Raw genomic sequence first — 21,532 nt, 5'->3', positions numbered from 1 at the left:
GTTGAAGAAGTCCTGGAACCTGGCTTTTGGTTAAGAAGCCCTGAGACAGTCCTGCAGACAGAGAGTGAATACTGTCCACTGGTGAAGGACAGTGTTGTTGTTGCAGGGGTCTGGAGACTGTCCTGCAGACAGAGTGAATACTGTCCACTGGTGAAGGACAGTGCTGTTGTTGCAGGGGTCTGGGAACCTTTCTGTTGGTTCAGAAGCCCTGAAGAAGGATTTTCTTGTTGTATGTTTACAGAAATCCTGGGAGAGGGCTTTGCTAATGTGTTCAGGGGTTCTAGGACTGTTCTACAGACCGAGGATAAATTCATGAAGGGATTGGCAATGTATCTTATGGCCTTGCTAAGCCTTGTCTCCCCAGGAACTAAGATTGCTGAGAACTTGCCTCCTGTCAAGATGAAGAAAAGACCTCCATTTGGGTATTAAGTGCTGTGTTTAAACTTGATGTAACTCTGGGGTAGATTCAATTGTGATCCAGGGGTGGGGAACTTTTGACCTTATTGTGCTCTGTGATTGACAAATGAAGGTACTTTACTTATGTTTGGAAACTAATCTCCATTTGAGAAGAGGGGCTTTGTGGTGGACTTAATTAAGGTATAGCCTAGGGGTGGAGAAGTATTTAGAACTGAGACTTTGTAATTGATTGAATGATTGGAAGGTCCTGGGGTGGGGTAGTCCTAAAGAGATTATTTAATCACATTTAGTAAATGCTGTATTTGGAATGATGTCATGTTTTGATCTTCTCTGTTCTTGGTTGGTCACTGAATAAAATGGAGAGCACCTATGCTGGTATTCTGAACCTTGGGAAGTTGCCTTTCCTTGGCATTATATTACAGAAGGGGGGATGATAGAAGGGCAGGCAGATTGGGGGAGAGGGTAGTTAGAAGTAACACTTTTTCATTTTTTGGGTTTTGCACAGCTAGTAACTGTTAAAGTGTCTGAGGCCGGATTTGAGCTCAGGTTCTCCTGACTCCAGGGCTGGTGCTCTATTCACTGCACCACCTAGCTGCCCCAGAACAACACTTTTGAAAAGGGACAGTGTCAAAGGAGAAAACAGAATAAGTGACAGGTTGGATTAGGAGGGAAATACAGTTAGTCTTTCACAATATAACTGCTATGGAAACATTTTGCGTAACTACACATGTATAACCTATATTGAATTGCTTGTATTCCCAGTAGAGGTGGGTGAGGAGGGAAGGGAAAGAATCTGGAAATCAAAGTTTTAAGAACAAATGTTAAAAAATTTTTTTATATGCAACTGGGAAATAAGATATACAGGCATTGGGGTATGGAAATCTATCTTGCCCTACTAGAAAGTTAGAGGACAGATGGAGGAGGATATAAGAGAGAGAAGATTGGGGGAAGGGGTATTCAGGAGGCTTGCTATCTTGGGGTGGGGAGTAGGGGAAAGATTCTGAGAAAATTTGTAACTCAAAATCTTGTGGAAATGAATGTTGAAAACTGAAAGTAAATAAATAAAAGATTAAAAAAAAGGAAAAAAAAAGCAGGGGATCATCCTACCCCCCCACTGATGGGGTTTAGGCTCTGGGAACCCCCTTGAATCTTCCCACTTGATGAGGCATTTGCCTGAGGCCATAAGCCTTGCATTATAGCCAGGCCCAAGTCTCTGTTACTCTAAACCTAGCCTAGCCCTCCATTGCTCAGCCACTTCCATCCTTGATCCCATCAAAATACTATACCCAAACCTGTTACCCTTAAACTAGCCTAGCCCTCCACTGGCTGTTATCTCCATCTCCAGAGCCTTCAGCTCTTTCCTACCCTTAATCCCATTGCTGGAGTTGGACTTCAGTACATCAAGATCCTCCTTGGACTTCTCCTGAAGACCCTGCCCAAACCCTTCCTCTAGACCAGCCCTAGTTCCCTCCCACAGTCTTCCTATATAAAAGACCCACCTTGCCCCCATGAAGGGGCTCAGATTCATCCTAGAGGAGATTCAATCTGGCTCAAGGATGCCACAAATACTCAGGCTCCTTAAGAGTCTGCCCATTATGGTGAATCTTTAAAAAACTTTGCTTTTCTTTGGCTGAGAGAAGGCTTGAGTCGGATTCACTGGGCAGGACTCGGGGTGTTGGTATTTTGGGGTCTCAAGCAGCCCTGAACCCCAAACCTCAACAGCATTCACCTTAAGGACCAAATATGAACTTCTCTAACTTTTTTTTTTTTTTGCTTTTTGGAAGACAATGGGGTTTAAGTGACTTGCCCAAGGTCACAGGGCTAGTAAGTGTTAAGTGTCTGAGGCCAGATTTGTACTCAGGTCCTCCTGACTCCAGGGCCCCTGCTCTGTTCACTGTGCCAACTAGCTGCCCCTCCTCCGACTTTCAAAGCCCTTCCTTCCAGGTCTTCTTATACCTTATACCGCTCCCCACCCCGCCCCCCACCCCAGTGACGATGCTATCCTTAATCTTTCTCAAACAGGAGACACTCCACCTTCCCACTCCTCATTTTCACTGGCAGTCCCCAGGTCCCTGACTTTCTCCCTTCTCATCTTCTGAAAACCATGGAGCTGGAAAGACCACAGTTCAAATCCAGCCCCAGATGCATACTAGCGGTGTCACCCTGGACAAGTCACTTAACCTGTTTGCCTCAATTTCCCCAATTGTAAATTGAGGATATTAATCGCACCTACTTCCCACTCAAGCAATAAGCATTTAACGAGCGCCTACTGAGTGCCCGGCAGTGTGCTAAAAGTCGGGGGATACACAAAGAGGCACAAAGTCCCTGCTCTCAAAGAGCGCACAATCGGCTGCTGCGTGATGGTCAAAGCTTTGTAAGTGCCCAGCACACAGTAGGTTCTTAAGAAATAGGTGCTGATTGGTCTCCAAGGGATTCAATCTCCGGACCTAGGTGGTCACACAGGCAGCATAGGGCGGGCCCCTTAACGTGGCCCCGGCAACGCCTTCGGGCAGCTTCCCTCCCCCCCCCCCCTCCCGCTCAGGGGAGGGGCCGAGCATGCGCAGAGCGCTCCAGCTACTCACCCCGGAGTTACAGCCCACATCGAGCCCCAGCAGCGGCCGGGGATCGGGGCCTCCTGGGGGAAACAGCCGCTGCAGCAGCGCCGGGGGCAGGAGGCGAAGCCGATGCTCGGGCGGGTGGAAGCGGGAGTAACTGGGGAAGTTTCCATACGGGGCGGCTCCGGGCTCCAAGAACCCTGGTTCGGCCGTCACTGTTTCCTCGTCGGTCGCAGCCTCCGGCAACATGGGCGCCGCCATTGGCTTTAGTCCGATGTTGTTGGGTCCCGGGGAAACCGGAAAGCGAGGAACTCTTGGGCCGGGGCAATTTAGTTCCGGGCTTCGCAGCGCGTAAGCGTCTGTTGTGGTGCATGCGCTCCTTCCTGCTAAAGCCGGAGGGGTTACATAATGGAAACAAAGTGGTTTCGTCCTGGCCCGCTTTTATCCTTAATTCAGATGCTGGTGCCTTTTCCCACGAGCCCACGATCTATTCCCTCACAAATTACTAACAGGAATAGAATGAATGAATGCATTGCATGCATGCATGAATGAATGGTGTTGGTGTGTGCTTCTCCTTGACCCATTATTTCAGGAAGGCTCCAGCCGCGCTTGTTTATAACTCGACCTCATAGGAATGCTGGTAGGGAAAAACAGGGTGGGAGCCCTAATTCTTTTGGAAGGATGTGGTCTAGGTGAATGAACGGAATTGCACTTAAAATACCCCGGTGGATTTATACTGTCTTCCCTTTGGGAATTTCAGCGCCCTGCTTGGAATCAGGAAGACTCTTCTTCCTGAGTTCAAATGTGACCTCAGACTAGCTGTGTGACTTCCATCACTAAATACTCTTTGCCTCAGTTTCCTCATCTGAAAAATAAGGAAATTACAAACCACGGTAGAATCTGCCAAGAAAATGGGGTCGCAAACAGGCTGAAATGTGACCCAGATGGGGGTCACAGACACACTGAAGCAACTTAATGACATCAACTTATCCATACCTGAGAATCCTGTGGAATAGTAATAATAGAGATTTATAGGATGCTTTAAGATTCTCGAAATACTTTATATGCATTATTAGAGCCTCAAAACAACCCTGTTAGGTGTGTGTAATTACTATTTCCATTTTACAGAGGAGGGATTTGAGGTTGATGGTTAAGACTGGGGACACATAAGTCATAAAAAGTCTTTTAAGTCAGGGCTATTCTAATTACTGCACTCTTATCACACAAGTCTTGCCCTGGGTCCTCCCATAAGTTTATCACAGAGGGTCCACCTGGTGTTCTGGAGGCCTTTAATATTTCCTGGCATTTCTAGCATACCAGTGAAGCTTTCTGGCAGCAAACTGATCATTTCTTGCCGTTACTACATGACACGTATATTTCTTCTTAGTACACATTTCCCTGATGACATCTTTTACTCCTATTCTTCCTTATTAGTTCTGTATTCCAGCTTGCACACACCCACTATCATATCTCTATATGATAATTTTTCATTCTTCATAATCTTTCATTCTTCCTGCCAATGAGGAACACCTGTAGAATATTGTTATTTAAAAGATAGGCCTTTGTTTCCAAAGCAAGCCTGGAGTCATTAAAAGAGAGTTGAGGGGTGAGGGGGCTAGGTGGTGCAGTGAATAGAACACTGGCCCTGAAGTTAGGAGGACCTGAGTCCAAATCCCGGCCTCAGACACTTAACACTTATTAGCTGTGTGACCTTGGGCAAGTCACTTAACCCAAATTGCCTTGCCTTCGTCCCTCCAAAAGAAAAAAAGAAAAGAATTTTGTAATTTTCCAAAGGCAATCCTGCCTGCCCTCCTTCACCTGGAATTATATCCAACTATAGGAACAACTCATTGTCCTATATATCATTATAGACTGATGGGCAAGTTCTGTAGGTTTTATTCAAATGTGTCTCACAATCTTTCCTGAGTAGTTACGGGAGCTCACCAACCACAGAGAAACACTTTTCATCTTGGAATTTGTTCCAGATCTTTGTCACAATAGTAAACAATTTTGGTGAGTACCACATAGCATATGGAATGATCTCTGGTGCTCCAAAATGAAATAGGATAAATTGGTTACATTGGGGCCTGCAGAAAAAGTGGAGTATAAACCCTCCACCGTGCCATGCCTGGGGTCTCATACCCCTGAGGTCTCATACCTCATACACAGGCTGTGAGATACCTTTAGTCATTCTCTGGGTTTAACTCATTCCTTCAACTCTAGCAGGTCTATATTCCTAGAGATCCACTAGCAGCACCACCATGTTACATATGTTGGAGAAAAATAGACATCCCCCTATTAATTCCTCTAACTCTTGAGTGCCCATGCAATGTATGTCATAACCAACCATCTACAATAATGTCCTAGATCTTAAGCATAACCATTTAGTTAGTTAAACAAGAGATAGATTAAAGCAAATGCATAAACAATAAAACACACCACAATGCATATAAAGCCAATGCACAATAGCTATGGTGAGAGGATAACTCATGATTCTAGATTACACGTGTCAACAGTCCATCCATGATCATCTTTGCCACACTAAAAGTGTGCTCACTACTTGACTGTCAATGCATGGGCCTGACACAGAAATGCTTATTGATTTGATTCTTGCCAGTCTCTACAGTTGAAGAAATCCTTTTCTCTGCTAGAACAAAACATTGGCTCTTAATGTGAATAGCAGTTCTCTTTAAACAAGACAACTGCCAAGCTCATCCAACTGGCTAAATCTGGAGGTATACAGATCAGGCCAATCAGTTACTCATTTACCTGCTGCCTAATGAGAATGGAACTCACTTCAGGTTGCCTCTTGAAGTCAGCTCACCCAGATGCCACAGAAATTCCAAAACCTCTTCTTTTCCTTATTCTAGGGGTGGTAACAGACAAGAAGCCCTTCTGAAAAGCTTTACCTTTTTTCTACCTGTAGATGGTGCTATAGGGCAACAGCCAACAGTGGATCTCCTGAAATCTATGGGACTCTTGGTTAGGGAAATCATTTCTCTCCGACCAATCAGGGAATTGCTCATCTCTCTGGTGACTTAGAGGAGCTTTGTAGCATCCCCCTGCTGTGCTTTCACCGCTGCTTGGGTTTTTCTACTTCCTTTGCTGCAATCTGTTCCCTTCTGCTTAGTGATTTAAATGAGAACCTCCTGACTCTCAGTGACTTAGTTTCTTACTTAAAAAGTCACAACTCCCCAGTTTTCTCCTATCAAGTCAATAATCCTCTTAAAATTATACCTCAGTCTTCAGATATTTATAGATTTTTTTCTTTTATCCTTGTTAGGCGTAAAACATGTATATGCAAATTAGTTCACATATCCTCATACTTTACAGTTCTCTAAAGTTCTCCATGATCCTATCTCTCCGATGACCTTGAAACTCTGTTTCTTTACATGCACATTTCTCAGATTTTCAACAAAATATCATTCACTGCCTCATTATGACATTAATTTTCTTCCCACGCAATGGAGGCAACAGACTACAAATTCAGATGATTTTTCTCTCTCAAACTGTCCATATCCTTTCTGAAAGCTGTTTCTTCATATGCTTATTTTAGCAGTGTATATTAAAACAGAATTCTTTTGCCACTCACACATCAAAATGTTCATCCACAACTGTGGCAATATCCCATATCCTCTGACAATTAATATAAATTTCATCATTTACACAAAAATATTTCCTCTTGGCCCTTTTCACCATTAATTGTTCCTTATGAAAAAGGCCTTAAAGAGGGGGTACCTTGTAGAAGCACACATATGTCTCCATTTTTATCCCTCTCTTGGTGAAGTCATTGAACAAGGGTTATTTGTGTGTCTATGTTTTTCAAAGAATCTTAGACTATTTTTATGTATGGATAGGAGATACCTTTTCGGAAATGAGCCTTTGAGTAGGCCTTTTACTCTAGTGAGTCAAATGCTTATTCATAATTTAGCAAACAGTAAACACAATGAGATCTTATATTCTTTCTATCTTTTAGTCAAATGTAAAATGGTAAAGATGTGGTCCTCGGCTGAATAGCATTCCTGAAAGCCTGCTTGTTCTGCACTAATGCTTTTATTGAGAATGTCCTCAATTTTTGTATAGTCTCACTTAAAGATTTCATATGGGGAGGGGACAGTAGGCATATATTAGTTGTAGGTAGTTGATTTTTTTTAGTAACTCTTTTGTGACTCTCAGGCAGTAAAGCCAGAGATTCCCTCCCTCCCCCACCCCCAACCATCTTTCTCTTCTTTAGATACCTTGAATATTGGAATTTTTAGTTCTTTCACAATTGTGTCTTCTCTAGCAGGGATGTCTTCTTCTATATTCACTTAGTCCAGTCTACCTGCTTTTGCCATCTTTATTCCCATCTGATACTGATCCTTTCTGTGGGCATGGGGATTATGCTCAATTGGATTTGAGTATAGGCAGTTGTGCAAATAACTGTATGTGAATATAGTCACCCTGTACCTGCTGTGGATGGATTGATTCAAGTAGATTTGGTTGAAAAAATATGTAGCCTCTTGGAGTAATCTGTTTAGCACCCAAATTCAAGCTTTTGCAATAGTGATAGGTGCTTGTGCTTGGAGCCCAGCCCTAGGATCATATCTCTCCCCGGCCCAAAGACCCTATTTCTGGCTATAATTCATGGGTGGGCCCAGTGAGGCAAACTATCTCTCCCTGTTACAAGAACAAGCTGACCTCTGTAGAATTTCCCTTATATTAACAGGACTCTCTTGTACCAGCAGAATTATCATGTACTGATTCCCACAGTTAACCATATACAATCCAGAGGTCAAGTTATAGACACCAACTCCCAAGGCTATCTTGTCACAAATATAGATGTATAGACATACAGACCCCTTAGAATTGGGTCCATACCGCCTCCTCCCCCAATGTCAGTAATGAATGACTCCTGTACCCAAGGTACAGAAACTGTATGTTCACTACCTAATTAGTATACTTGCCACACAATTCACTGTAATTTTTCTGTATAAGCTTTAGCATCACTCTGGTTAGGTTTTGAATTCCCTAAGGAGCTCTGCCCTCCATATAGGGTTACAATCAATATTTTGCCACTTGACTGGAAGACTGCTTGAGTCTGTGAATTCTTTCCATATAACTCTGCCCTGAACCTTGGTATTTTGGGGTCCCTGCTCCCCTAAAACTACATCAATAGCACATCTTCACACAGATTTTTGAGGTTTGGGGATGTCAGTAAGAGTGGCACTTACTGAAAAATAATGCCCTACTAGGTAGTATAGAATAGTGTAGCATAGCATAGCATAATAGAAAGTAAAGTATAATATAAAGAATGATAAACCTAAGGTCAGGGTGCATTCATAGTCTGTATTCAGTACTTACTAGCTATATAAATGTGGTTTTAACACTTCCTAACTATGTGACAATACAATTAACTCCTTTGAGCCTCTGTTTTGACATCTATAAATTAGGGATAATATCTCTCACCCTTACTACACCCACAGGATTGTTAGGTGAAAAGGGTAAAGGTAAACCTTTAAGTGTCATATAAACTATGACATTTTAGGAAGAGGAGTATAGAACTATTCTAGATTATCATGGTCAACATTAATCAACAAGCACCTAATATGTATATCTGCATTATGGGTTATTTTTCTCTTTCAAACTGTCCAAATCATGTCTGAAAGCTGTTTCTTTGTTTTAGCAGTGTATATTAAAACGAGGCACTTTTCTACTCATATAAGACATCAAAATGTTGATCCACAAGTGGAAACATCTCTTTTGATGTTTTGACTTAATGTAATTTTTTTCCTTTACATAAAAATACATTTTCTTCCCTTTTTTCATTATTAACTATTTTTTGTGAAAAAGGCCTTAAAAGACATTGTACCTTACAGAAATGTTTCTCCCCTTGTAGGCCCCTATGCTTACGGTACTTATATTTCTTTAGGGGACATAGCATGGACACATGTAAGTATATGCAGAAAAAATACAAGGTAATTAGAGTTAGGGTTAAGAAAAGCTTTACGTGGAAGGTAATCCTTGAATTATATCTTGAAGGAAGACAGGGAATTTATGAGGCAGAGGTGAGGAGGAAATACAGTCCAGGCATGGGAGAGAGAGCCAAAAGGTCAGAATGGGAAATGGAGTTTTATGTGTAAGTAAGCAAGTCTACATGAATTCCATCCATGTTTCTATAGCTATGACAGTCATAATTCCCTATTCTTTTAGATAGATAACATTAAGGCTCTATAAGTGGAAGGCCAAATGACAAAAATGAAAACTCTTTCCATTTACTTTTAAGTTTTGCTGAGCGCTCTCTTCACAATAACCCTGTGAAGTAGGTATGTAAATATTGTTATTATTATTATTATTATTATTCCTATTATAAGACTGTAGCAAATGTTTCTGCCTCATCTTTTTGGTTCTAGAACCTTAGGGCACAGAAAGTTTTCCTCAAAGGAAACAGATGGAGCAGGATTTGTGAGACATACTACTAACTACATACTTAATCAATAAACATTTATTAAACACTTACTGTGTGTCAGGAATTGTGCAAAACTCTGGGAATACAGAAAGAGGCAAAAGGCAGTTCCTGCCCTCAAGGAGCTCATAATCTAATGGAAACCAAACAAATATATGAAAAGCAAGCTATCCACAGGATAAATAGGAAATAATTAACAGAGGGAAACCTCTAAAATGAAGAGGCATTGGGAAGGTTTCCAGTAAAAGAGGGGATTTTAGTTGGAATTTAAAGGAAGTCAGGGAGGTCTGTAGTTGGAATGGAGGAGGGAGAGTATGCTGGGCATGGAAGACAGACATGTCTGAGAGCTGAGAGATGGGGTGTCTCATTCATGGACAAGGCAGGAGGCCAGCACCACTGGATTGAAGAGAGAACACACTGATCATCTCTGGAAAAGAGAAAACAGTAGAAACTACCCCGCTCTGAGTGAACCTTGGAAGTGATGAATGGCAAAGAATATTAAAACTTATTTTTTTTTTTAGTGAAGAAAACATTAAGAAAGAAAAATACTCCTCCAGTCTAAAGTCCTTCCCAGACTTATCTGAAGAAAAGAACTCCTTTCTTTTAGGAAGGTATGTGAAAGGTTAAGGATGAAAGGGTATAGGTAATACACACAGACTGTAAGACTCATTCATTGATACTGTTAATTAGCAGTTGTTTCAGATGCTTTTCTGAGTTCTTGCAACACAGATAGGAGGAATCTTCTTTGTGACCCATCTAGAAAAGATCTATGAGGTAAATAATGTGAACTGCATGTGCCATATCCCACTGTGGGATCCACTGTCTGATACAGTGCTGTATATCACATTTTTTTCCTGTATATCTTTTCTGTCATTTCTGTGTGGGGTCCAATGACCCCAGGTAGAAGGAAGCCACATACAACTAGTGTTGAGGTCATGTTCACTTTTGGGGTGGGAGAAGCTCCAACCCCAGTGTCATCTCTGTTTCCTTCTTGTGTTCTTGGATTCAAGCCTCTGCGTTCCTTTCGGGTGCACACATAAATCCTATGTTCATCCAGGTCATTGATAAAGCAGAAAGTAGCTCAATTTCCTCACCTATTTTTTTTTAAAGCGTCCTTGCCATCAAGTAGCCTATGTTCTTTTTTTTCTTAAATATTCTTTTATTCATTTGTTTATTTTTAATTTTCAACATTCATTTCCACCAGATTTTGAGTTACAGATTTTTCTCCCTGTCTTTCCCCTACCCCACACCAAAATAGCAAGCCTACTTCTCTCTACTACCCCTTCTCCCAATTTGTTCTCTTATATCCTCCCCTATACCCCCAACTTTCTAGTAGGCCAAGATGGATTTCTATACCCCAATGCCTGTATATCTTATTTTCCAGTTGCCTGTAAAAGCAAAAATTTTTTAAACATTTGTTTTTAAAACTTTGATTTCCGGATTTTTTTCCTTCTTCCCTCCTCAAACCCCCCTCCTCCCACTGGGAAGATAAACAATTCAATATAGGTTGTGCACATGTAGTTATGCAAAACATTTCCGTAGTAGTTATATTATGAAAGACTAACTATACTTCTCTCCATCCTATCCCTCCCCTCACTTACTCTATTTTCTCCTTTGACCCTATCCCTTTTCAAAAGTGTGTGCTTCTAACTACCTTCTTCCCCAATCTGCCCTCCCTTCTATCATCCTCCATTTTATCTCTTCCCCCCTATTTTCTTGTAGGGTAAGATACCCAATTGAGTGTGTATGTTATTCCCTCCTTGAGCCAAATTCAATGAGAGTAAGGTTAATCCATTCCCTTTCACCTTCCTGCTCTTCCCCTCCATTGTAACAGTTTTCTCTTGCCTATTTTATATGAGATAATTTACCCTATTCTATCTCTCCCTTTCACCTTCTCCCAATAAATTCCACTCTCACCTCTTAATTTTATTTTTTAAAATATCATCCCTTCCTATTCATCTAATCCTGTGCCCTCTGTCTATGTATACATGTACATACATATGCCCACACTCACATATATATTTATATACACATACATCCTCCTATACCTACATATATATGTATATATAAATATACATACATATATATTCTATTCAACTATCCTCATACTGAGAAAATAAGTTATGCATTACAATTATTGTTTTTCCATGTAGGAATGTAAATAGTTCAACTGTAATAAGTTACTTATGATTTCTTTTTCCTGTTTACCTTCTCATGCTTCTCTTGCTTCTTGCAGTTGAAAGTCAGATTTTCTGTTTAGCCCTGGTTTTTTCATCAAGAATGCTTGAAAATCTTCTATTTCATTGAATGACCATGTTTTCCCTTGAAGTTTTAGACTCAGTTTTGCTGGGTAGATGATTCTTTGTTTTAATCCTAGCTCCTTTGATCTCCAAAATATCATATTCCAAGCCTTATGATCCCTTAATGTTAGAAGCTGCTAGGTCTTGTGTTATACTGATTGTGTTTCCACAATACTCAAATTGTTTCTTCCTGACAGCTTGTAATATTTTATCCTTGACCTGGGAATTCTGGAATTTGGCTATAATATTCCTAGGAGTGTACTTTTTAGGATCTTTTTCAAGAGGTGATTGGTGAATTCTTTCAATTTCTATTTTGCCCTCTTGTTCTAGAATATCAGGGCAATTTTGATTGATAATTTCTTTTTCTTTTTTTTTTTTTTTGCTTTTTGGAGGGCAATTGGGGTTAAGTGACTTGCTGAAGGTCACATGGCTAGTTTTTATGTTAAGTGTCTGTAATGGAAATGCAAATTTAAAGATCTTTCCTGCCCCTAGGCCTTTGGATAGGCTTAAGAGACTCTGAGAACCTTCCTTGATTTCAAAATATACTCTGCCCCCCAATAGGCTGAATATGGTCACATGGAGCCTGTGGTAGGAGGCTTGGTTTTTAGGAATGCCCACACCTTGTGTGTTTGGGTAGTGGGTCAAGAGGGTGATTACATTCTCTGATCCAGGAGAAGGCTAAATAATCCCTAATATGAGGCTTTGCTTTGGGGTTCACTTTGAGAAGTGTTGTATGATTTGACCAGATGAGACTCTGGGCAGCTGTTGAGAGCCCTCCTGGCTTTGAAAACCCAGATGTTGATGCTTCCCTCTCTGGTAACTGTGATTTGATGTGGATGTAATGGTTGGACAGTTTGGAAGCCTGTCTGTTTGTTCTGTTTCTCTGTCTTGTAACTTCTGTCTGTATACTCTGAAGTTTGGGGTGCCGACCTTTTCCCCCTGAACTAGGTAAATGATATGTGTTTGATTGATAAAAGTAAGCTTGTTAACCCATTTTGAGTTGCTTTCCTTTAGAAAAGCAGATCTAAGAACCTGTGTTGGCAGCCACCCTGGAGATGCTGGGGTGCTTGCTGCTACAGTGTCTGAGGCTGAATTTGAACTCAGGTCCTACTGACTCCAGGGCTGGTGCTCTATTCACTGTGTCACCTAGCCATCCCTTGATAATTTCTTGAAAGATGGTGTCTAGGCTCTTTTTTTGATTATGGCTTTCAGGTAGTCCAATAATTTTAAAATTATCTCTCCTGGATTTATTTTCCAGGTCAGTGGTTTTTCCAATGAGATATTTCACATTGCCTTCTATTTTTTCCATTTGTTTGGATCTGTTTTATAATATCTTGATTTCTCATAAAGTCATTAGCTTCCAATTGCTCCAATATAATTTTGAAGGAATTATTCTCTTCAGTGAATTTTTGAAATTCCTTTTCCATCTGGGCAATTTGGCTTTTTAAGGCATTCTTCTCATCATTGGCTTTTGGGCCTCTTTTGCCATTTGAGTTAGTCTATTTTTTTTAAGCAATCGGGGTTAAATAACTTGCTCTGGAGCCACTGGAGCCGGTGCTCTTACTCACTGAGCCACGTGGCCGCCCCTAAGCAATTGGGGTTAAGTAACTTGCTCAAGGTTACATGGCCAGGTGTTTCTGGGTGGGTGCTAAGTGTCAGAGCCCGGATTTGATCCCCAGGTCATCCCGATACTGGAGCCGGTGCTCTTACTCGCTGTGCTACCTGGCCGCCCCAAGGTAGTCTATTTTTTAAGGTGCTATTTTCTTCAGTATTTTTTTGGATCTCCTTTAGCAGGCTATTAACTTGCTTTTCATGATTGTCTTGCATGATTCTCATTTCTCTTCCCAATTTTTTCCTCCACTTCTCTTACTTGATTTTCAAAATCCTTCTTGAGCTCTTCCATGGCCTGTAATCAGTTTATATTTTTCTTGGAAGCTTTTGATGCAGGAGTTCTGACTTCATTGTCTTCCTCCCATTCCCTGTTTGATCCTTTTTGTCCTCAAAAAAGGATTCTATGGTCTGATTGTGCTTTCTCTGCTTGCTCTTCTTGCCAGCCAATTACTTGACTTTTGAGCTCTTTGCCATGGTAGAACTCTGCTTCCAGAGTTGAGAGAGCTGTGTCCCAAATTGCTGGGGTTTTTGCAGCTGCTGGAGCTATTAGGAGGGCACCCTTTCTGCAGCCCCTACAGGCTCTGGCACACTGGCCATACATCCCAGGACCACCACCCTAGATAGCAATCCAGATCCAAGCAGGTTAAAGCAAGAGCAATTATCCTCTGAATGGTTGCTTGGTCTCCCTACAATCTGTAGGCCAGGAGCTCCAGAAGCAACTGTGTGGTAGCAGCTTTAGCCACCACCACCTTTTGCCCCCCTGTTCCAACAGTTTCACACTGACCTTTTACTTTGTCTTTGGCGTTTATGGGTTGAGGTCTGGAAACCACCACAGCTGCTGGTGATTCACTCTCCTGAAGTCTGTTCCAGCCGATCTGCTAGTTGGGGCCACTCTGGGGCCAGAACCACAGGCTCATGGGGGACTGTGCTAGGCTCCCATCATGGGGCAATAGACCCTTCTTGTTGGCCTGCCAGGCTGCCTTAAGCGGGAGATTTGTTTCTCTCTGTCCCTTTGTGGGTTCTGTAGCTCTAAAATTTGTTTAGAGTAATTTTTTTACATGTATTGGAAGTGATTGGAGTGAGAGCTCATGTCAAGTTTGTGCTTCTACCCCACCATCTTGGCTCCGCCTCCCTTACCTACTCTTTATTGTCAGGGTCCTTGCATTCAATGGCCATGACCCCTTGTTTTTCCCAGATATGTATTCTTGTGTGCTGTTCTCTCAGCAGATTCTCTGTAGGTATTTGCCTTTGAGTCTGGTTGACCAGAGCTGATCTTTTACTTGATTTGAAGAAATTAATTCAGGCTCTTCACTGGAAGGTCTAATACTGAAGCTGAAGCTTAAATACTTTGGGCACATAGTGAGAAGATGCTACTCATTAGAAAAGACCCTGATGTTGGGAAAGATTGAAGGCTAAAGGAAAAGAGTATGGCAAAGGATGAGACAGACAGGTAGTATCATAGAAACAATGGACACAAATTTGGACAGATCTTGGGACATAATAGAAATGTTAAGTAAATAGAAGAGCCTGGAATTCCATGGTTCACAGGGTCACTTAGAGTCAGACACAACAGAACAACAACAGAGCCTACACATGGGAAGGTGTCCTGGGGTTAGACTGATCTGAATCTTCCCAAGTTCCATTGTTCTTTGCAGCTTGGAAATCTCTCATAAATTGGTTTACTTTGTCCAGCAGTGTATCACACTTTGAGCTCTTATGTTTCTCTTTAAGACCAGTTAGGCATGCCTGCAGTTCTTGGGGGGACATCTCATGCCCTGAAATTCTTTTTATGGTTTAGTCACATTTGCTTCCTCAAGGTTCATTGTTCTCTCTATCAGCTTCTGCAATTGTTTCTCTATCCATATTGCTGTATTCTCACTGGGGAACCACCTTTTACATTTGTATCCCTATTGGCTGGAAAATAACAGGGCTCAATAAATTCTTGTTTATTAAATTCCCTAATGGATAAGTGGTCAAATGAGAGGAACATGATAGCTTTCAAAAGAATTGAAAATTATTAATAACTATATGAGAGATTGTTCCAAATCACTTAGTACTGAGAGAAATGCAAATTAAAGTAACTTTGAGGTTTTACTAAATTGCTCAGTGCTCATGGTTCTAAGGGATTTATAGTGGTTTTCAGATTGTAGTTGGAAAGATCAAGGTCATATGCCATAACTCAACAATCTAGCATGTTCTATCTATTTATATCTCTTCCCTTAAAATGAACAAACAAACACCACTGACTAAATGTTCTTTTCACTTTGGGCACTCCGTTAATCTATATTTTTTAGGGTTTATACTCAGTTTAGGCCACATGAGTTTGTACTTATTAATATGTTCCTTTATAAGTGTTTTAATGTTTTATTTATGCATACATAGTGTTTTCTATTTTCTTTGACTCTCCTGTCTTGCACAGTCCATACCTACCATGTTTCCCTGATAATAAGACACTTTCTTCTTATTTTTTTGGACAGAAAAACACCAGAGGGCTTATTTTCAGGGGAGGGCTTATTTTAATGAACATTGACAGCAATTTTAATAAACAGGTAAATGTGAACAAAAAAATGTACCTTTATTCAATAAGCAAATCACTGGGGAAGAACAGGATGACGCGCTCACTGCTGCAGCTCTGATTGGATGCAGCTCGGAGCGTGGCGTGCGTTTCACCTGGGGGGGGACAGTGCATACAGAGGGTACCGTAATGTAGCGTGTAGCGCAGGGGATCACCTTCACTACAGTAGCAATCTCAATAGGGCTTATTTTCGGGGGAGGGCTTATTTTAGAGGAATCTTACACAGTAAGGGGAGGGCTTATTTTCGGGATAGGTCTTATTATCGGGGAAACACGGTAATAAATATTGCTGTCTCCCAATCCTTTTCCCTTTTACCATAGTTCCCTCACCACCTGCTGATTTCCCTACCTGAAAACTCCCTAAAGGGTAGAGACCATACTTCCTCTTTGTACATTGCCTTACTAGGCAGCTGTGATATGGTGGAAAAACCAATGAGTTCAGAGTTATAAGACCTGAGTTCATATTTTGCCTCTGGTACCTAGTAGCTGTGTGACTTGGGACATGTCATTTAACATCTATAGACTCAACTTTTTCATCTGCAAAATGAGACTTTTGCTATTTGCATTACCTGACTTTCCAGATTGCTGCAATCAAATGAAAAAACCATATGTAAAGTGTGATTATTACTGCAGAACTTTGAACACAAATACATTCAGAAGTGATGTATGCATCACTCTCATGAGAAATGACTGAATTCTAGGATCAGTAGGACCCTGCAGGTGGAGATATGCCTTTTTCTCTTTCTCATAATAATAGCTGAAAATAGAAATAATACACTTGAGAGAGTTAGCATTGTTGTGAAGTCAAGTGACTTGAAAGTGAATCACCCTGTGGTCCCCTCCTCCCCCTCCCCACATCATCCAGTAGTTGAGGAGAATATCACAAATCAGCCAAGAGAAAAAGGTGTTGGGACCATAATTGCTTTTATTCGTGCCCCAGGGGCATTAACAGCCTATGGGAAGAAATTTAGGCAAATGAAGGGAACAAGTGTCAGCCACCAGGTAGACATTAGAGGAATTCAGGCAACAGAGAAACAAACATTCAAGCTAGAGGGGTTTGCGGCAGATCAGCTCTGATTTTCCACTTTTTCAGCTGGGCCAGTGCCTGTCCATATTACCCTAAGGAGCCACATGGGAGCAGCAAAGGTGCCAAAACCCATCCCTTCTAGTGAGAAACCTGAGATGCTGATGACTTTTCAGGTGAGTGTTGGGGAGGGCGTGACAGCAGCTTTTAAAGTGTCTCATCAGTAGAAAAAGGTGTGTGGGGGGAAATGGGGGAGAAATCTAATCAAGGAAATAGCATTCCTGGGGTCTCCCCTGCATGATCTTGAAGAAGAAATCAAGACCTGCTATATTTTTAGGTTTATTCAGCAGGATTGGACAGTAATTAATGCAGAGGATTTTGGTGGGAGGGACACCAGAGACTCCCAGGAACTCTGAGCTCCCTTTCTCTCCTCCCCCTCCCCCTCCCACTGGACTCTTGCCCTGGGTCAAGTTCTCAGATACTCCTTGGTCTTTTAATAAAGTCCGTGGTCCTCAGCTCAATTTTCCACCCCCAACAAAAATGTGAGCTATAAAAAGGGCGGGGGGCGGGAATGTCCCTTCTTCCTCTCCATCTAACTTTGATTTCCTGTAATCCTGCCTTCCTGCTTCCTCACCCCTTCTCCTCAAAAGCTCATACAGGTGTTTCTGGGGCTTGTCTTTCATGACTTACGCTTCTCCAATCAGCTCCGGGAGTAAAAGAAACCTGGAAGGTGGGCTATCTGTATCCTTTCCCCCTAATTTTGTGAATGTGACCCCTCCCTGAGCCTCAGTTTCTTTTCATGAAATGCTGAGATCATTCATAACTTCAGACTCCTTCCCATAGCACACAAAGGAATCAAGCACGTGGTTTTAGTTCAACAAACACAAAGAAAGGAACGGCAGTGATTCCCGAGATTTCCACCGGTTTCTATATCCTAGTCACATTCTGATAGTTTTTTTTTTTTAACTGAGGATAGACTGGGACATGTTGAGAACTGAATTCTGGAAAAATCTTTTGCTCCATTTTTAATGAAGCAAGTTGATTCTGGCAAGAAGCAAAGATTTTGGAAGAAAAAAAAGTTAGACACTAGAGGGCACTTTGGGGGGAGGCTCAAAAGATGGTGCTGAGGCTTAATGGGGAGCAGAAAAAGACCCCAAACTTGAGATGGAAGGAGGCACATAGCTTGGAGATTGAAAAGGGATAGAAAATAGCCACCAAAAAGAGATTGCATAGGGTCAGGAATAGAGAAGGAAAGACAGAGAGCAAGAGATGATCCTACTAACAGCAGCTAAATGACAAATCCTATTCATCAATCATTTCAAGATTCAAAATTTCCTAATATCTATCATTCTGCTCCCCAGTACTCTCCTCTTTTTTTTTTCCTTTTTTGGAGGGGGGAAGGCAGGGCAATTGAGGTTAAGTGACTTGCCCAAGGTCACACGGCTAGTTCAGGTCCTCCTGATTCCAGGGTCGGGGCACTGTGCCAACTAGCTGCCCTCCAACACTCTACTCTTTCAGCCTGTTGGGGAATCTGAAGCACAGAGCATGGAGAGGACTTGTCTAGCAACCAGGATCAAATACAGTCTCAGATAGATTGGGCAGGGAGATCTCTCTGTAGGAAGTAAAAGGGATATTAGAAGATGCGGAACAGCACAGAGGGCATCAGCTTCCCCAGTGTTCCTGAGTGGGGAACATAAGTTCCCCAGGCTATATCTTACCAGCTAGCCTGCCCATTCCGATTCCCAGAATTTTTGTATCTGGATCATACTTTGCAAATGTACTTGGGGCAAACAGCATTAAAAGCACCCAGCTCCTTGGAAAGTAAGAATGAATCTCGAGGGCACAGCAAGGCCTCTCTTTGGGTGGCATAATTCACCCGGGGTGCCTATAAAGGAAGTACATCTTCGGGTAGCTTTCTAGTTTAACTGTTCTCACTACCTGGGCACTAAGCTCAGTTGTTTCCACTCTGCTGAAGAAGTCTAAATGCTGTGAGGGATCTGCAAATTTGTACCACTCTGAGAATCCCAATCACCCCACTCCAGTTACAGTTGGGCTAACTGCCTCCTGCTCCAACCCCCTGTTGACAGTTTTCTTTGCTCCTTGAGTACTCAGACATATCATTTAATCCATGTCAGGTGGAAGTACCAAGGGATGGGAGTCAAGGGGCAGTATGGGGAAATTAATACATCCCACTTCTTTCCCTAAATGGAAAACCTGAGCTACAAAGCCCAGGGAAGATCTTGTTCATGCAACAGACATGCTGTCCAGAGTGAACATGCAAAAAGGAGGCTAGAAGGAAAGGCGGGAAGAAGGAACGCTGATGGCTGGGGTGAGGGGCTTCAACACTTCACCCAGTAATTTTCCACTTTTACCAGAGCCACCACAGCATGTATGAGCAGCAAGCTCCTTCCCTCCCCACCCCCACTCCCCCAGGCCTCACTAACCGAGTCCCTCCCAAATGCAGGCTACATTGCCAGAGGCTGGGTAGCTGACGCACACGCACCTGCCCAGGATCCCAGCCGATCGCCCAGGCGAAAAGGGGCCCCAGCCTCATCACATGGACCCAGTTCTTATCAGGGGCTTGGTTGAGTTAGCCAGAGGCTGGCCAGTTTCCAAACTGGGGAGATGGGATGATAAAGAGGAGAGAGAGGGAGCACACTTGACCCTTCAGGGGAGGTTGGAGTGACCTGGACTGAAGAGGGGAGAGAATGAAAGCTGGAAGAGTGAGAAGTGTCTTCTCTTTGGAGTATGTAGAGACAGGCTCTGGCTTGGGCATTTTAAGACCTGGCAACAAGCTAGGGAGGCACTTTGGGGAAATGGGGTGCAGAGAGGTGGCCACCCCAGGACTGGGGGGAGGGAGAAGGGGATCCCCTGCTGGGGATCTCAGCATAGGAAAGAAGCTATTCTACTCCCCACCCAAACCAGTATTTAAAAAAAAAAAGGCTCTTCTCTCTTACTCACCAGAAGGTAGCATTCCTTCTCTTTTAGGGCCCAGGAACCATTTCTGCTTTGTACTATTCACCAATCCCAAGTCCTCTCCAGTCCCCTAGAAGACAACTTGGGGATCTGGAAGGGAAATGATTCTTGATTCTTTTAGCCAGCTCTATAGCACAGGGAGGCAGAGAGTACATCAAGGACTGTTCTACATCTCTCAAATACCTCCTTTGATTGGGCATATCTGGGCACTGATTTGTTATTTCTTTAGCTGTGATCTCCTTCTGATATGTGACTCAGCTTGGTACCTCTCTTATCTCACTGTCAGAGACCTCAGAGCAGACCTTTAGATGAGACTCTTGGCAGGGGCTCACTTCTCTCTGCCCCTGCCACCCCAGGGTGCCCAACTCTACACATGTATCTTTTTAGCACTGTATTGGAAATGCAACCACAGATCTAAGCAAAGCTCCCACATGTACAAAGAAAGGCCATTTGAAGATTCTCTTCCTCCACGTATAGACAAGCTCATAGCTTTGGATCCAGAAAGGACCTCATTTTATAGATAGGATACTGAGCCTTAGGGAGACTATGAGACTTGTCCATGGTCATATATGTAGTGTGCAGCAGACACAGGACTCAAACCCAGGTCCTGTGACTCTAAGTACTATACCATGTTGCTTCTGTCTATCTTCAGGGTGTGAATCTTGGGAGTCTATGTTATCCTCCTATGCCAACTCATCCCCTTGCATAAAATGCTTCAGTTTTTGACCCAGGGAAAGGTAGGGATGAGGGCAGTAACAAAGAAGGAAGTTTCCTCTCCAATCACACAAATCTTCTGGGGTTCAGGATTCAGCTTACCCATGGGTCCCTCTGTTGATATCTAAGCTCCTAAACAATTTTCTGTCATATCCCTTGGACTCTTATACCACAAAATTAAGGTGGGAGAAAGGGAGTACACTGGATTTACAATCTCACATTTGGAAGTGGAAATGAGAGTCCTGATGGGCAGGGAACCAGGAAATTTAGTGACTCCAGTCCTTTAGGCTTCCAGAATTCCTCACATATATACAACCTACAAAATAACTCCAAGGATGCTGTAAAAGGAGCATAATTGGCAGAGGGATGATGGCTAATATGATGTTTAGTGCTATATCTCAGGGGCTGGGAAAGAGCAGGGGATGGATGTTACAAGGGGACAACAGGTTGCATTTCTTGGAGTTGGAAAAAGGGAAGCTTTTCAATCCCGGTTGGTGCCAAAAAGCTGCAGAAAGAAGGAGAAGATGTAGACGATGTCCAGGTAAATGTTGAGTGCTCCAAAAATATATTCCTCTGGGCTCAAGGAATAGCGCCGGTTTCCCATTAGCAGCTGTGTGTCAAATGCCAGGAACTAGAGGGGCAAAAGAGAGTTATTACTGTCAGAGACTATTCTGAGAAGGGCTACCAGTAGGGTATGTTATGAGGTTGAGTTTTTCATTTGATTTTTGGTGTCCTTCATCAAAATTCTGTTGAGAATGTCCTGCTGATACCTGACTGTTGAGACCCACAGACCCCTCCATTGGGTCCTTTACCCTCTACTCTAAACCATTCCCAAACCTCTTCTCACACACACTAATTCTGAACCTACCTGTTTTCCACCCTGATCTCTCAGAGATCTCTCAACTACAAGATAAAT

At 42.5% G+C, this 21,532-nt stretch overlaps 2 protein-coding genes and 1 long non-coding RNA gene across 3 annotated transcripts in view; 1 reads left to right on the top strand and 2 right to left on the bottom strand.

The window, feature by feature from the left end:
- The window catches only part of BCDIN3D (BCDIN3 domain containing RNA methyltransferase), a 5,336-nt gene extending 2,014 nt beyond the window's left edge, over positions 1-3,322 (bottom strand). The window contains exon 1 of the mRNA XM_069092592.1: positions 3,000-3,322. Coding sequence (XP_068948693.1) covers positions 3,000-3,233 — 234 coding nt within the window. The 5' untranslated portion in view covers positions 3,234-3,322. The remainder of the gene's footprint in view (positions 1-2,999) is intronic.
- Positions 3,198-21,532, top strand: part of LOC138164657 (uncharacterized) — a 39,097-nt gene continuing 20,762 nt past the window's right edge. The window contains exon 1 of the long non-coding RNA XR_011169146.1: positions 3,198-3,323. This is a non-coding gene — a long non-coding RNA (uncharacterized lncRNA). The remainder of the gene's footprint in view (positions 3,324-21,532) is intronic.
- The window catches only part of FAIM2 (Fas apoptotic inhibitory molecule 2), a 68,904-nt gene continuing 64,179 nt past the window's right edge, over positions 16,808-21,532 (bottom strand). Inside the window, exon 12 of the mRNA XM_069092591.1 lies at positions 16,808-21,247. Coding sequence (XP_068948692.1) covers positions 21,098-21,247 — 150 coding nt within the window. The 3' untranslated portion in view covers positions 16,808-21,097. The remainder of the gene's footprint in view (positions 21,248-21,532) is intronic.

This window comes from Petaurus breviceps, unplaced genomic scaffold (genome assembly GCF_028583685.1).
Source record: "Petaurus breviceps papuanus isolate PSGF00001 unplaced genomic scaffold, PetGlider_PUasm1.0 191, whole genome shotgun sequence".
NCBI classification, from domain to species: Eukaryota; Metazoa; Chordata; class Mammalia; order Diprotodontia; family Petauridae; genus Petaurus; species Petaurus breviceps.
This window is presented reverse-complemented; position numbering and strand designations above follow the sequence as displayed.